General features: G+C 31.1%; 1 protein-coding gene across 1 annotated transcript; it reads left to right on the top strand.

Annotated features, from left to right (window-relative positions):
* Positions 1-10,807: 10,807 nt before the first annotated feature.
* Positions 10,808-11,419, top strand: LOC106105066 (protein MIS12 homolog). Its single transcript, XM_013285290.1, has one exon. It carries the CDS (start codon positions 10,808-10,810, stop codon positions 11,417-11,419), a length of 612 nt encoding a protein of 203 aa, XP_013140744.1.
* The last annotated feature ends 2,788 nt before the right edge of the window (positions 11,420-14,207 follow it).

A 14,207-nucleotide genomic window follows, 5' to 3' on the forward strand; every position in this document is an offset into this window, starting at 1 on the left:
TCCGTTAAAATGAAAAATATATACAACCCTTTGAAGTCTATTTCTATATTTGCTGTTTCGCCATTATACCAAGAGTGACAATTCGTAGATTACCTGTCGAAAGCCCTTGTTTTAATCACAAAAGGACCAATGAAAAACCCTTAGGCTGACAGAAATTATTAAGACACAATCGTGTAACAATCATGTGCTGACAAGTAAATGAACTTTGCTGAGTACTTTTGAAAATTCTCATAGGAACAATAAGAACCTGTTCGTACAGCTGTTTCCTTATTCAATTTAAAGAGGAAAGACTCGCAACATTATCATGTTAATCGGACAAAAGTATACGCATATGAAATCCCGCAAGACGTTTCCTTAACAATTTCCGTTAACCTTGTGACTTACAAGTTAAGAGTAACATAAAAACTGCAAACTTTAGTGGTGATAAACTTACTGCATTTAGAATGCAAAAAAGTCCGCCAGTTGTAGTCAAAGGTCTTCTATACGTTATAAAGAGGAAAGATTTGTATTATAATATGTATTTGATTCACGTAAACTACGGAGTAAATTAAAAGTTCTTTCACCATTTTAAAAGTTACATACGTTAGCAAAGTAACACAAGGTCTATTTTTTTATTATTTCTTACTTTCACGCGGACGAAGTCGCAAGCAATAGCTAGTCTATAATAATATTATGAAGAGGAAATATTTTTGTATGTTCATGATTCATTTAAAAATTGCTGGGCACATTTTAAAAATTTTTTCACTATTAGAAAGGTAATTTATATGTGAGTAGCATATGCTGTATTATTTATTACTTTTTAATTTCACGCAGACAAAGCCAAGAGCAACAGATAGTTTTTCAATTAATATTAAAGAGGGGATTTTGGCAAACATATGTAGTAAAATTTCAATTCGTATTCGAATAAGGAATCAGTGTCGGAAAACTACCGTATATTTAACTTGTATCCAAATGTTTGTTCATTTGAATTTTCATTAAAATTCAAAACACGATCGCTTTTGTGCTTCTGTGACGATTGAGGGACAACTAAAACACTAGCAAATTCGTTGTTTTACTTAGGCATTAATGAAATTCAAGCAACTTATTTGTTTCCGATTCCCAACTGATAAACGGGTAACTTACTCCAAACAATTAATCAAATAATTTAAACATGCAAAAGTAAATATTTTTTTTTATCATTATAGCTGGCACGGGGACAGTGACTTTTCATTTTTTTTCTACATATTTATGACAGCAAATTGAAGTTTTCGACTTCATTTGTTACATAGTCACCTAAGCATGTTAAAACAGACATGCCACAAGATTTCTAAATCTATGCTAATATTGTATTGTAAGAGGAAAGATTTGTATTTTTGTATGCATTGAAATAACTTGAAAAACTATGATCGACTTCAAAAACTCTTTCACAATTAAAAAGCTACGTCTTTACTGAGTAACAAAGGCAATGTTTTTAATTCCACTCGGATGAAGTCACGAGCAACATCTAGTCTCTGACATTTTGTGGAATGCAAAATAAATCATGTGTCAAATTTATTGCTTTAAAAAATGTATACGAATCAACATTAAGATTACGTAAATTATTCACGGTTTATTTCGTAGTCTTAAAACTAGCGACAAATCTACATAGTTAGCTAATACAAAAAACGAGTTTTTCTATACCAACCAATCAAGGTCGTTGATAAGAAACTTGCCAGTAAACACGCATTGAATGTCGCGTTCGTATGATCTCATTCATAATACAAAGCCTCTCTGTGCATTCAATCTCACACAAATATTTGTCTTTCGTAATCTGGCCTTCGCTCACAATGCCAAGTTTATCATATTAATAAATCCATTAATCGATAAGCGAACTGATTATACTTTGGTATATATTTCACTGTTTTTATAGTTAAACATTTCCAATAGTAATAATGTGATCGACTGTCAAATAAGTTTTACTATCACTTGGAACGCAAGATACTTTTTATTTATTATTATTTAAAAGCTATCGCCCGCGACTCACTACGAATTAAAGAAACAAAGGTAGCCTATATGTTCTTCCAAATTATCCTTTATAGGATTCAAACTCTAACAAACATCCATCCATCCATTAAACTTTCGCATTTATAATATGAGTATGATTTATATAACAAGACTAGTCTCGCTTTGATCCCTATAAGCTTATATGAAGGTGCACAGACTACTCAATTTTTAGTTGTGCAAATAAATAGTTGAATGGGCTGCGAAACAATCGACAATCGCACAACAATTGTGCGATAGTTTAGTAAAAGATGTGCGAGCGCTCTTACTCCATGCTTATGTTATGTGTAGCATATTACTGATGGGACCAATGTTATTTGATTTGTTCAAAATGCAAGATTTCATCATCACCATCAAATATTACGGGTTAGATTATTTTTTAATGTCAAACACATATGTGACCCAATTCGTACCTACTCTCATCTGAATAGGATGACCTCATAATATCAGATTTATATTTCAAACATTTATGCGATGTTTTAAAACCAGTTGTATGAATAAATAGGCCAGGCTGTGGCCGAGTGAGATACAAACATTATAAAAACAACTATAGTATCAAATAGCGACTAGTCTTCTGTCCCAATAAAACTTGTCTATTCTAAACTTTTTTATAAATTTCAAGTCCAATTAGACTATAGAAGCATTGTAGGGAGCGGTCGGGCGTCAACCCAGTGCTCTGGACAGAAAGGAGAGCCACAGGTCTGCGTTAGCCTCACATAACGTTTACCCCAACCCAAAAGTGGCTGCCATAGTACTCTCACCCAAGGCGCTAGTAGCTAAACCGTTACTGTTTAGAATATAACATTACCACCAGGTAAGAAGACTACTTCTAGAAATGTTTGATAGAAAATATCCGTTGGAAATCTCAAAATGCAAATAAGTATACGTTTAGTTATGATAGGTAGAGTAAAAGAAAGAAACTGGTTATACCGGGTAACAAAGTGGCCGATTTTTATTTCTTAGACAACTGTAAAAATTTTGCGGTAGTCGTAAAAGGTTAGAAAACGTTTTTGATAAAACAAAAATGTGTAAACAGAATTAATTAGAAAAAGATATAGTGTTTCAATTTAGATGTACTCGTAGATTCATTTTTCTTTGAGTACAAACATACAGTACTTATATAATTATTAAATAAATGCAGTTCTAATGCAAGGCTTCTAATATTCTTATTATTCATTCATTCGTTCATTCTGTTCATCTATCAGGTGCAAAGTTTCTACGATCGATTTGTCGCCCCCGACCCCGAAGTAGGAAGCAAGATAAATCGCTAACCATGAATCTTAAAATCTCCGGACTCGTAAACTATTCCAATTACACCGTCGTGACTCCTTTATTAAAACATATTGTAGTCTCGGTCTTATGAAAGAAAATGAAAGGGATAGCGATATGTACAATACAAATGATTTATCCATGAAATTATACGGTTAATAACTTGGGGAGAAAAATATACATTGTTTGTTAAAAACTACTGGACGAATTTTACAATTTTCAATGAGTTTTGCGACTAATAATTTATGCATTAGAAATTTAATTTAATTAATTCCAATATTACAATTTTAAATTTAAGCACTTTGCGCTTAACCTTGATGGTCAAGATACGTGCATATTTGTTTTAATTGCCATAATATCTTTACTAATTGGATTTAATTATTATAAACGTTAATGGATCAATTTACAGTTCTCATATCCTTAAGAATTTAACTTGATGTAGGTAAATTATCATATAGTACAGTCAGTTCCACGGTGCTGCACTTATAAAAAATAGCCTTGTTTCTTGTGACAAGACAAACACCGCCTATTAGAAACACTAGATAGCAGTGAATTACGAAAACGGATTAATGATATTAAAAATCTATTATCCGTCTAACTTTTACATTTATATAGAAATAAAGTGTTTTTCATTTTATAATAAAACTATTTTTAAGTTACCAGAGAACATTTGCATACTCGTAGTTTGATAGCGGTAATATTTTACGTTGTTGAGTTTACTTCCATAGTCCACTAGACGTGCGGGACTTCTGCCAAAATTGTTTTAACTAAAGATCATTACTCTTTACAGATATAATCACTGCCAAGTGTAAACGATTTATAAAAGTCATATTGTAATATTCATATTACTTACTAACAACTGACCACTTTATTTATTTTTGAAACACATAAGACAATCTATGCATATGCGGTTCCTCTGGTATTGGTGATGTCCATGGGAGTCGATGAACATCTCGGTGTTACCGCAGCTCGTTTGCCCCTTCATCATCATCCACTTGCACTTATCCCCTACGGGGGGTCGGCACAACATGTGCGGTTCTTACATACGTCTCTATCAGCCGTCATATCTGAATCCACTACTCGTTTGCCCACTTTTCTTATAAAAAAAACACAGTAGTTGTTTAATAACAACCCAAATAGCTTTTTAGGAGTGATGTACTTAGATCGATTGTTACTTTTAGATAGATCTCAAAGCGAAATGATGCAATTTTCCATATACAACTCCAAATTTAATTGCGTTGCTAACAAAGGAATCCACAGTAGTTGAACAAGAACCTAATTTACATGTACCTGTGTGCTTTAACTAAATCTAATAGAGAGAGTGTTAGTATTGAAACTAGTAGTTACTAACTAGTAGTTAGTATTGTAACTAGTAGTGAAACTGAACTCAACGGGGCGGGGTTATCATTCCAGTATGATAATATTATGATAGATTTGTTTTACTACGGTCTACGGATACTTGATTATGTTCAAAATAAAAATATAGGGAATAACTATACTAGGGATCATTAAACAGACTTTTATAAGTAAGATTCAAGAATTCTTGCAAACGCTTTGTAGAGTAATGGGCGATGAACCGTCATAAAATACTGATCTGCTCAACTGAGCACAGCAAGGTTAATAAAGGTCGATATCCAATGATTTAAACTGCACGTTTTTGTGAAATTTAGGACAACGTCTTAAAACATGTCAGCCGGTATTCTAGTTTTATGTAACTTGTCACTTGGAACATTATTCTTCTTCTATCTTCGCCTTTTCCCAATTATTTGGGGTCGGCAAACACATCAACATTAACATGAAATGATTTCTTTATTTACTAATTAACTTAAAACAGAGACAGTAAATAGTTGACGCGTATAATATTTTTTAATTACCCTCAACACGTTTCCTTTTTAAAAAGTGCAACATCTGTAAACATTATTATTTTTTCGGTATCGGAGGGAAATCTTTAAAAAAGATTCCCTTCCTTGTAGGGGGAAGACAAGGTTATGAAATAGCTAGTGTTGGATAAATGTTACGTGTAAAATAAGTATTTATGTTTAGTGTAATAAAGTGTGGATGTCAGGTGATCTCAAGTTAAGGTGAAAATGATTAAATTACCTATATTTATTTAGTTAGTTATTATAACAACCCCGGAAGGAAAATGTCTGGGAGATGAGTATATCTACAACAAATAGTTTTTATATTTTTTTATTCTTAATTTATTATGTTACTAAAAGCAAATCTCTATAGGCGAAATACTAAAAAAACGGCTACAATTATACCTGCACAGCCTTTATAGATCACATGCTTATTTACTTATGTTGTGTTTGAATGGTCACGAGGAACTATTTGCCTTTAGTTTATTTTGTTGATGTAAAGAATTAAATAATAAGTAGTAAACGTTTATTGACTGCAAACAATTGTACAGCCACGTGTTAGGATTAAAAGCAAATTAATATGTAAATACATGCAATGGCTATAAAACTTCGCAATAAAAAAAAAAACAAATAAATGATTGCTATTAAGTTGGAATAATCCGAATCCATAACCCTTTTTTTACCTCCCAGTATTTTTTTAATTATACACTATTCAAAGCAGTGTTTTTACGAAAAAGAAACCTATTCTTTCAATTCTCTAAAACTATAGTAAAAGGCTAGAAGAGCTTAAGTTAATTTAAAACCCAATCTATATGAATATTATAAAGTGGAAAAATTTTGTATTTGTGGATTTTTATATGTATTGAAATAACTCAAAAACTACGGGAACGATTTCAAAAATTCTTGCATTAGTAAAAAGCTATGTTATCACTAAGTAACATCGGCTATATTTTTGCAATTATTTTGAATCCACGCGGACGAAGTCGCGAGCATCAGGTAGTAAAATATATGTCACATTCGTAAGGTTCATATATAGTTCATATTCGGGTAATGTTTATTACTCTACTAGAATGTTGTTAAAACTTTGTACAGATCTACGTAGTCCTGCATTTTACGTCAATAGGAAATTACCCTTCTAATGGGTGCCGTTCCGGGTAATTCGACCCCACCCTAAATCCTTAAATACGTCGTAAACGACCGACTACGCCTTGCAAGGATAATAAAACTGGCTTTGTTACTTAAGACAGTACATCAGTGTTATTACGGTTGTAAAGTTTGACCCAGGGCTGACATCAACATTTTAATGCTGACACTAATTAAGAACGAACATAAATACAAGAATAGCTCAAGACATTATCAACTGACGGTACCGCCCTCTCGTGGATTGTAATTGAGGTCAGGATACAAAAATCACCCTTTTAATTTGAAGTTCATATCTATACCTAGTTGTCGTAATGCAAAAGTTTTTTTGACGTCGGCAGCCGATGAACCTAGTCTATGTTTAGAGGATGACCAAAATTGTCTTTTGTAGGTTTTTTTATCTGTTTTACATTTTTGTAGTCTCTAGATGAGGAGGTATGCTGTCTACCCTGCCTTGGCGATACATATGATTCAATTGATGTTTGTATGTCGATTTTGCAGTTTTATGCAATATTCTTAAATTGTTATCTTAGATTGGTTTTATTGAATAATTTACTAATCCCACAGAATGTAGAATTACTATAAGTGGTGATGTTATCCAATTTAACAAGAAACTTACGACCTACCTCTAAACTACTATAACATTAAAAAACATTTTACGCACAAAGAGAATATTGTGATTGTATAATTTACGTTTTATAGCTTGTATTTACTTGACCCATATCTATTTAATAGCGGAAATTTTCGACAATTTAAATTGATTTCGACATGTCCATCCGAGGAACGTTAAAATTAATATGGTAACCAGGCATGGCTTTTGTAATTAAGTTTGGATTGCCGAAACATATACATTGAAAAAAAAAGGCAATATAGCATGTTCTTATGACAATGCGATCCTATTACTAGATCTCAATTTATTTTGCTACTTGGAAATGCTGTTTATCCGTCGTTTTATCGGTAATTAATCAAAAATATCATTTACAGCTTTTAAAACATTCCCAAACGTCGACATTTGTTAGCATTGGATTCATACCAAATTAAACAACTTTCCGGTTCTAAATTGAAATGTAAACTCGTTATAGTCGGTAACCGCTGTGAATGTAAACAAAAATAATGAAACAACATTTATACGACAGCGGCCTCAGATGTGGACATTCCGAAAATATACGGGTTACGAGCACAACCAGAAATAGGTCATGAATACCATAACAGTGCGCTGCGAGAGGAAAAACAAAATTATATTTGTGCATATTCTATATAGCCATTAAACTTTAAAAAAAAACTCTTCCAATAATTTAAATACAGAATACATTTCTGTATTCAAATATGGAATGAAACCTAACGGATTGCGAAAATATTTACATCGAAATTAAGTAACTGCAAGGTCAACTTTCCAAACTCCATTATAGAGCCAAAGTTTTATACAGCGAAATAGAGAAAAGAGCGAATTAAACCTTGACTACGTGTTTAGGAACAGAATAAATATCTGTATTCTTAGCACTCGAATTATTGTTACAAACTTTTGTTGGCTTCAAAACTTAATCAAAACAATTAAAATTTTACGACTGTGTTACATGCGTTAAGGTATAAAATTCTCATAAGTATAAAAGCTCCATATCACTAAAAAGCTTTGGTGAATATTGTTATCTTAGTTTGTAATTACTTTCCAAAAAGGCTCGTTACTTAAAAAATATGTAAAGCTGAATAATTCGAATAATTCGACATGACAATAATTTACGCAGATTTAAAATGGTGTATAAAACCTTGTAACTAGAGACATAAGTACAGTCGCGTTCATCTGCGGTGAACCAGTTAGTAATTAAACGTAGTATAATTTGTTGTTTTTAAAATTAAAACAACAATCATATTTTACAATTAAAGTAAATATTAATAATGCATGAATGTAATGTTAAAATACAGAAATTAAAAAACAATTTATCGTGCCATTTTTCATAGATGCATTTTAATATATCTTATTACGACTAATAGCAGTGCGACTGGTCAAAAAAAAACCATTTAAAATTTTAAAATAGAAAACCTAAATAATTTGCATTTAGTGTTAGCATTTTAAATACTGGTTTTAAATTAATGTCTGAACGCTTGTAAGGCCTTCTGTTTATACGTTCCATTCCACTTCGATGTTTTCATATGAAAGTGAACTCGCAAAGCGTAGGCGAGTCTTGGCTGAATGTTTAAAAAAAAACAATATTCCGGTACAAGATTGCTATCAAAACGTAAATTAAAGCACTGCGCAATTGTTGCCATGAAATAACTTGTATAATGTAGAGAATGCATACTCTTGTACATGTTACCGATTGAATTCCGTCAATTCATGATCTCACTGAATATACTTGTAGCAAAAATTTGGAATATTACACAGATAAAATACCCATTTAACAAACCATTAACTAGGTGTTGCACGCGACTTTGCACGCGTGAATTTAAAAAATAATAAAAAATATTGCCCATGTTATTCACTGATGTAGCTTTTTAATGGTCATAGAATTTTGGAATTTTCGAAATCGGCCCTGTAGTTTTTGAGTTATTTCAATACATACAAAAATATAAATCTTTCCTCTTTATAATATTTATATAGATTGGTATTTGAAGTAACGTGCTTATGGCATTATCTTATTCGTGGTTCGTTACTCTGATAACGATTATCTGAGCGTAAATTTTTACGACACATACCTAATTGTTACGATACGATATTCTTACGTGAAAGCCGAAATGCATCGGTATTATTATTTTTAAACTCAATATATGGTAGATATTTAAAAAGAACAAGTGTTTACGAAACATTGAAACGATTTAGTAACTGTAAATCGCAATTATACAAGTATTCATGCAATAAAGATTTGGCTGGCCTGGAATTTAAATGGTCTGTTATCCAATGTTGAATGAAATTACATTTTTTAATATAATTGCAGTTTATTTCACTCTAATCTGTGTGAAGAGTTCAATTAAAGATGATTCTAACTAGGAAACTAATGTTTATAAATTTTCCCAACCATAAAGCGCACATTAAATTAGAGTTTCCTGTTTCCTTAATTGTTTATATGTAAGTACTGTACTGGTTATAAAATGATGACAAAGATAGTTTGTAATTTGCGTCATGCAAACTAAAAACAAAGCGCAACACGTGTATAATGTTGCTTTATGAAGGTCAAAAACAAACATTTTTTTGCAAATTCAACAAAAAACGCAAAAGGATCAAGCTTACCCAAGAGACGCAGACTTAAGCCACAAGTTCAGGGTCAGGATACACGAACCGTAGAAACACGAAAACCATAAAATTAAACAATGCTAACTTTATAAACACAACACTACCGAGCACAATCTCGTTTCAGGAGCAATAACTTCACAACTTAAACCTTAATAATTTTAATGTTTTTATTACAAAAACACAAAATTTCACTAACTTCAAAAGGTAACGGGTGAAAGTTAACACGATAGAACTTTAGTGAGGTTATGTTATTGTTGTGATAAGCTGGAGCGTCGATACACCTCGAACTCCACTTGATTACTGAAGGGAATAGTGAAGTGAAGCGTATTGCGTTGCGGTTCACGGAACGGCTACAAGCGTTGTGCGTCGCCGCTTGGATAATTCGCATACATTTCATTACATGATCGTGATCGTGACGCTGACTAATCGAGTTATTTTATTTAAATTTTCTTGGTTTTTGGCATTTGTATTTCAAAATGTTATTTTTATAACATGTACATTTGGGGCTAATTATCTTTCGATGCAGGGCCCTACTCGCCAAACGGTTTACCGACGATGAATACATTACTGAAGAATTATCAATAGCGAGAACTGTCTGTAAACTGTAAACTGACGTGTCTCCTTCTTTGTCTCCTCTCTCAAAATTAAATAAAAACGTACATTCGCTCACACTTCATTAAATAAATGGTATTTTTAAAGGCACATGTATGCCTACTTAACTTACATACATGTGCACACTCTCGAAAAACATTGTCTTAACCAGTCAGCTGGTTATTATTTATTTGTGTTTGTTTTGCAATAAGATATATTGTAACAGTGCTACGTAAATCTTTAATATTAAAGACAATTGCAATAAACTAAGTCTATTTCAATTGTCTTTAATTTAAAATATAAATAATGTTTGAAGACATAAATGTAACATCATATGATCGAATACCATACGAATTAATACGTTTAGCGCAAGTATTTGGAAATTCAAAAATTAACGTCGCATTTCAAATTTCTCTACACTTGAAACTCGACGAGCGCAAAACGTCCGATTATTTTATGGTCACACTATTTTTGTCATAGAAAGGGATCAACGCACTCTACCCTCCTCGCTCGCTCCGCATGAATTTAAACTGTGAACACTGCTCTTGTCTATGGCCACAAATTGTATAATCTTTGAGCTGACCATAGTGTTCGAGACTGTCATTTAAATTTTTGTCAGTTTTTTGTCAAGCGTTTTTTGAATGAAAAAGTACGGTATTTCTTCATCTAAATTGTTTTTTTTTAAGAACAATTTTAAGTTAAAATGATTAAAACACAACCATGGGTCGGTGGTACTGAAGAAGAATATGAAACCCAACATTTTGGTTTTGGTGCTCAAAGTCTTAAAATAGCGGTGAGACAAATGGTAGAACACAAAATCAAGAGTGGAGTAAAGGACATGGAATCTTATTTAAAAGAGACACTGGATTTGAACAACACAGATAAATTAACTTTAACACATGCATGTGATAAGTTAATTAAGTTATATTGTGAACGGGCGGGACCCTCGCTGGAAGCTATAGATAGTGAGATTGAGAGATTACTAAAAGTTCCACCGAACGTTTTGTTACCTGAAGATGAAGTCCAGTTAGACCAAGTTTCTGATGAGGAATATCAAAACCTGAAGGAGGAAGTAGCTTTATTGAGGAAGCGTGTTGAAAGAGGTGCATCATTGGAGGCTTTACTTAGTGCGGAAGATGAGGAACTGTCATCTATCGAAAATGTGTGTGAAATAGCAAGAAAAGACATGGAGATATTGGATTTGCTTCAGAAAAACTGTGTGAAAAATGATGTCAAATCAATTAAAAATTCAACAGAGTTCATATGTTCTTTAGTGCCATTTCTAAAAAAAAGTGATTTAATGTCTGATGATTAGATTAAAATAAAAAGGTACTTTAAATAATATGGTTTAAGTGTGTGAATAAATTTTAATATTTACATGTATGCTTACTTTGTTAAAGCAATGTAAAGACGGCAGAGAGTAAGTAAGCATTAAGGATTTGTAGTTAGTTAGTTGTGTTCCAAAAATAATTGTATGTAGTAAGTTTCGTCTGTTTGGAGCACTATGTAATGGATTCCATGAATAATAGACATTTTTGATATCAACTTTACGATTAATTTAAGAGTAAATTATTGTGAGAAAATAAAGAGTTAATAACATAACTGCAGTATTATTTAAAATTCTTTTTAAATTTATAACATATGTAGGATATGTCAATTATTACCTTAAGTCCAGAGTGTAAGTTTTCTTTTATACATCACAAATAGCTTTTACCGACAACTCCAGCCGCATTGAATTGAAAAAAAAACTCAAAGTATCATATGTGTTCTTCCAGACTATCCTCTGCATCTATGCCATTTTAATGACATCTATTCAGCTATTTAAGCTACAAACTAATGTTTGTTACAGCAAACAACCATCCATCCATGTAAGGCTTTGCATTTATAATATTAGTAAAATGTTAAGATTATTTTTGTAGGGTAAAATCAATCAACTAGTAAAAAATAAGTCTCATATTGATTACTCCAATACATCCTGGGTACTGAAGTTTATCTTGAATTGTTTATTTTTTACCTATTGATAAACCTTTTATTCAGAGTTACATTTTATAAACTTGTCAAAGACTACACTCCATCGAATATCTGTGCTTGAGAGTCAAGACTTGTTTTGCTAAACCCAAGCCTACTTTCATTCATTCATTCCAATTTTTATTTAAAGCCTATTCTTGACAAATAGACATTCATTAATTGTTAACATGCATTTCTAATATACACTCAGGAGGTTTAAGCAAACAATGAAAACAGTAAATTATTTTATTGTAAAAACACAACTTACATTTATCCATCTATTAGCTATCAGAGAATAACAACAAGTACATCATTTTCATTAAAATTTACTGCCCAATAACATCGTGATTTTTATCATACTATTAAAAGTTTAAAATCTATACAAAAAAAAATGAAACTGCAATTCTCATCTATTTAAAATCACATCGAAAATTTACAAATTGGCACAATTAACTTTAATAATTTATAAAATTTAGAGATTCATAGAATATTAAAATAAACAATTTAATATCTAAATGTGTCTAATATCTATTTCACATATATATTGATATCACATTCATAAATTTTACTCTACAGACATCTACTTTGTAATGACTAAGCAGGTTTTGCTCTGGAATTGTATGCCTAAAAAATAATGATCGCAGCAGATACATTATATTAACATTTTAAAGTATTTACATTAACAATTATTTATTTTCACTACAAAATTTACAGCTAATAAAGTTATTGAAGACAAGAATTGTTATATATTAATTAAAATCAAAATAATAACAAACATTCAACATTTTTATCAGACAAATTTAAATCCTCCTTTTAAAAAGTCAGTTTAAAGTATATAAGTGTAAATACAGTTTTAGTTATTTGATATTTAATAATTAAATTCATTATTATTTGCTGTTTTGTTCTGTTTGAACAAGAGAAATTTAATTCTAGTAGCTCCTGTTATGCTACTTTTAGCCAAGTAGGTATTATATATTTTCTGACAAAACAAACATAAATAACAATGTCTTACTAGCCCAGTCATCCTTGTTTGACAGATAGAATTACTTTACTGTACTTTACTGTGTGTTTATTATTCATAAACAATTATCAATACATTTTCTGTCTGAAGTTAAATATAAAATAAGCGCAGTTAGGAAATCAATAATTGAAATTGCAATAGGCAATGAGACTTTGGTGTTATATGTTAAAACTGACCAGGGTTTTAATATACATTTGGTTTGACTCTATTAAACTTGTATAAATAGCAACATTATTAAACATTAATCATTTAGGGCCTGTCCCACCACTGGTTGATAGAGGCTCAGGTAGCCTAAGAAGTCAGATAAGGGAACAAAATCCGATATTTCAATCACATATATTACACAATGGATTGTTATTAGACAATTTACAATTTGGTGGGACAGGCCCTAAATATTTAAAACATAATAAATAATTATCACAGACATAAAATGAACAAAAGGAAATACATCTATTTGACTATATACATTTTAGAATTTATGCTTTATTTTCTTTTATATTTACAACTTGATTTTGAAACACTTATAACTATATCCTAAGCATTAAAAATATCAATAAATTAATTCTTTATTAAAGCAAAATGTCACGAAATGGATATATTTTTTTGAAAGTAGAAATAAAATTTAAAAATTGTTATTTCCGAATTTTATTGTCTGATATATGAACCTATCTTGTAACAATTTTTAATGCACTACAATATATGATAAAAAATATAGACATCTAACACATTGAGTATTATTCTACAATTATAAAGGACTAGCCATTATTGTTACACGTTAAAATTCTAATATGAATACAATTTCGAGTCTAGTACGAAAGCAACGTTTTAACATCCATGTGTTGAAGGAAGTAATTTCCGGTATTAGAGGTCCAGCTTGTGCGGTAGCTATTTTTTCTCACACATATTCTTATATACAAAGAGAACAGATAATTATATTCCTGACATCCTTGCTTTATATGTATAAGTTTTGTTGATGCACGGAAAGTTCATATTCTTTTCCTGATTTTTTGAATTTCCAATGGTTCTATACATTAATAAGTGATTCATGAAAGCAAAGAGTTATTAACAATTCAAC

This window comes from Papilio polytes, unplaced genomic scaffold (assembly GCF_000836215.1).
Source record: "Papilio polytes unplaced genomic scaffold, Ppol_1.0 DF823177.1, whole genome shotgun sequence".
In the NCBI taxonomy this organism is placed as follows: Eukaryota; Metazoa; Arthropoda; class Insecta; order Lepidoptera; family Papilionidae; genus Papilio; species Papilio polytes.

What these genes read in the sequence shown, in the direction of transcription:
- LOC106105066 (XM_013285290.1), top strand. Translation starts at nt 10,808, where the DNA reads ATGATTAAAACACAACCATGGGTCGGTGGTACTGAAGAAGAATATGAA.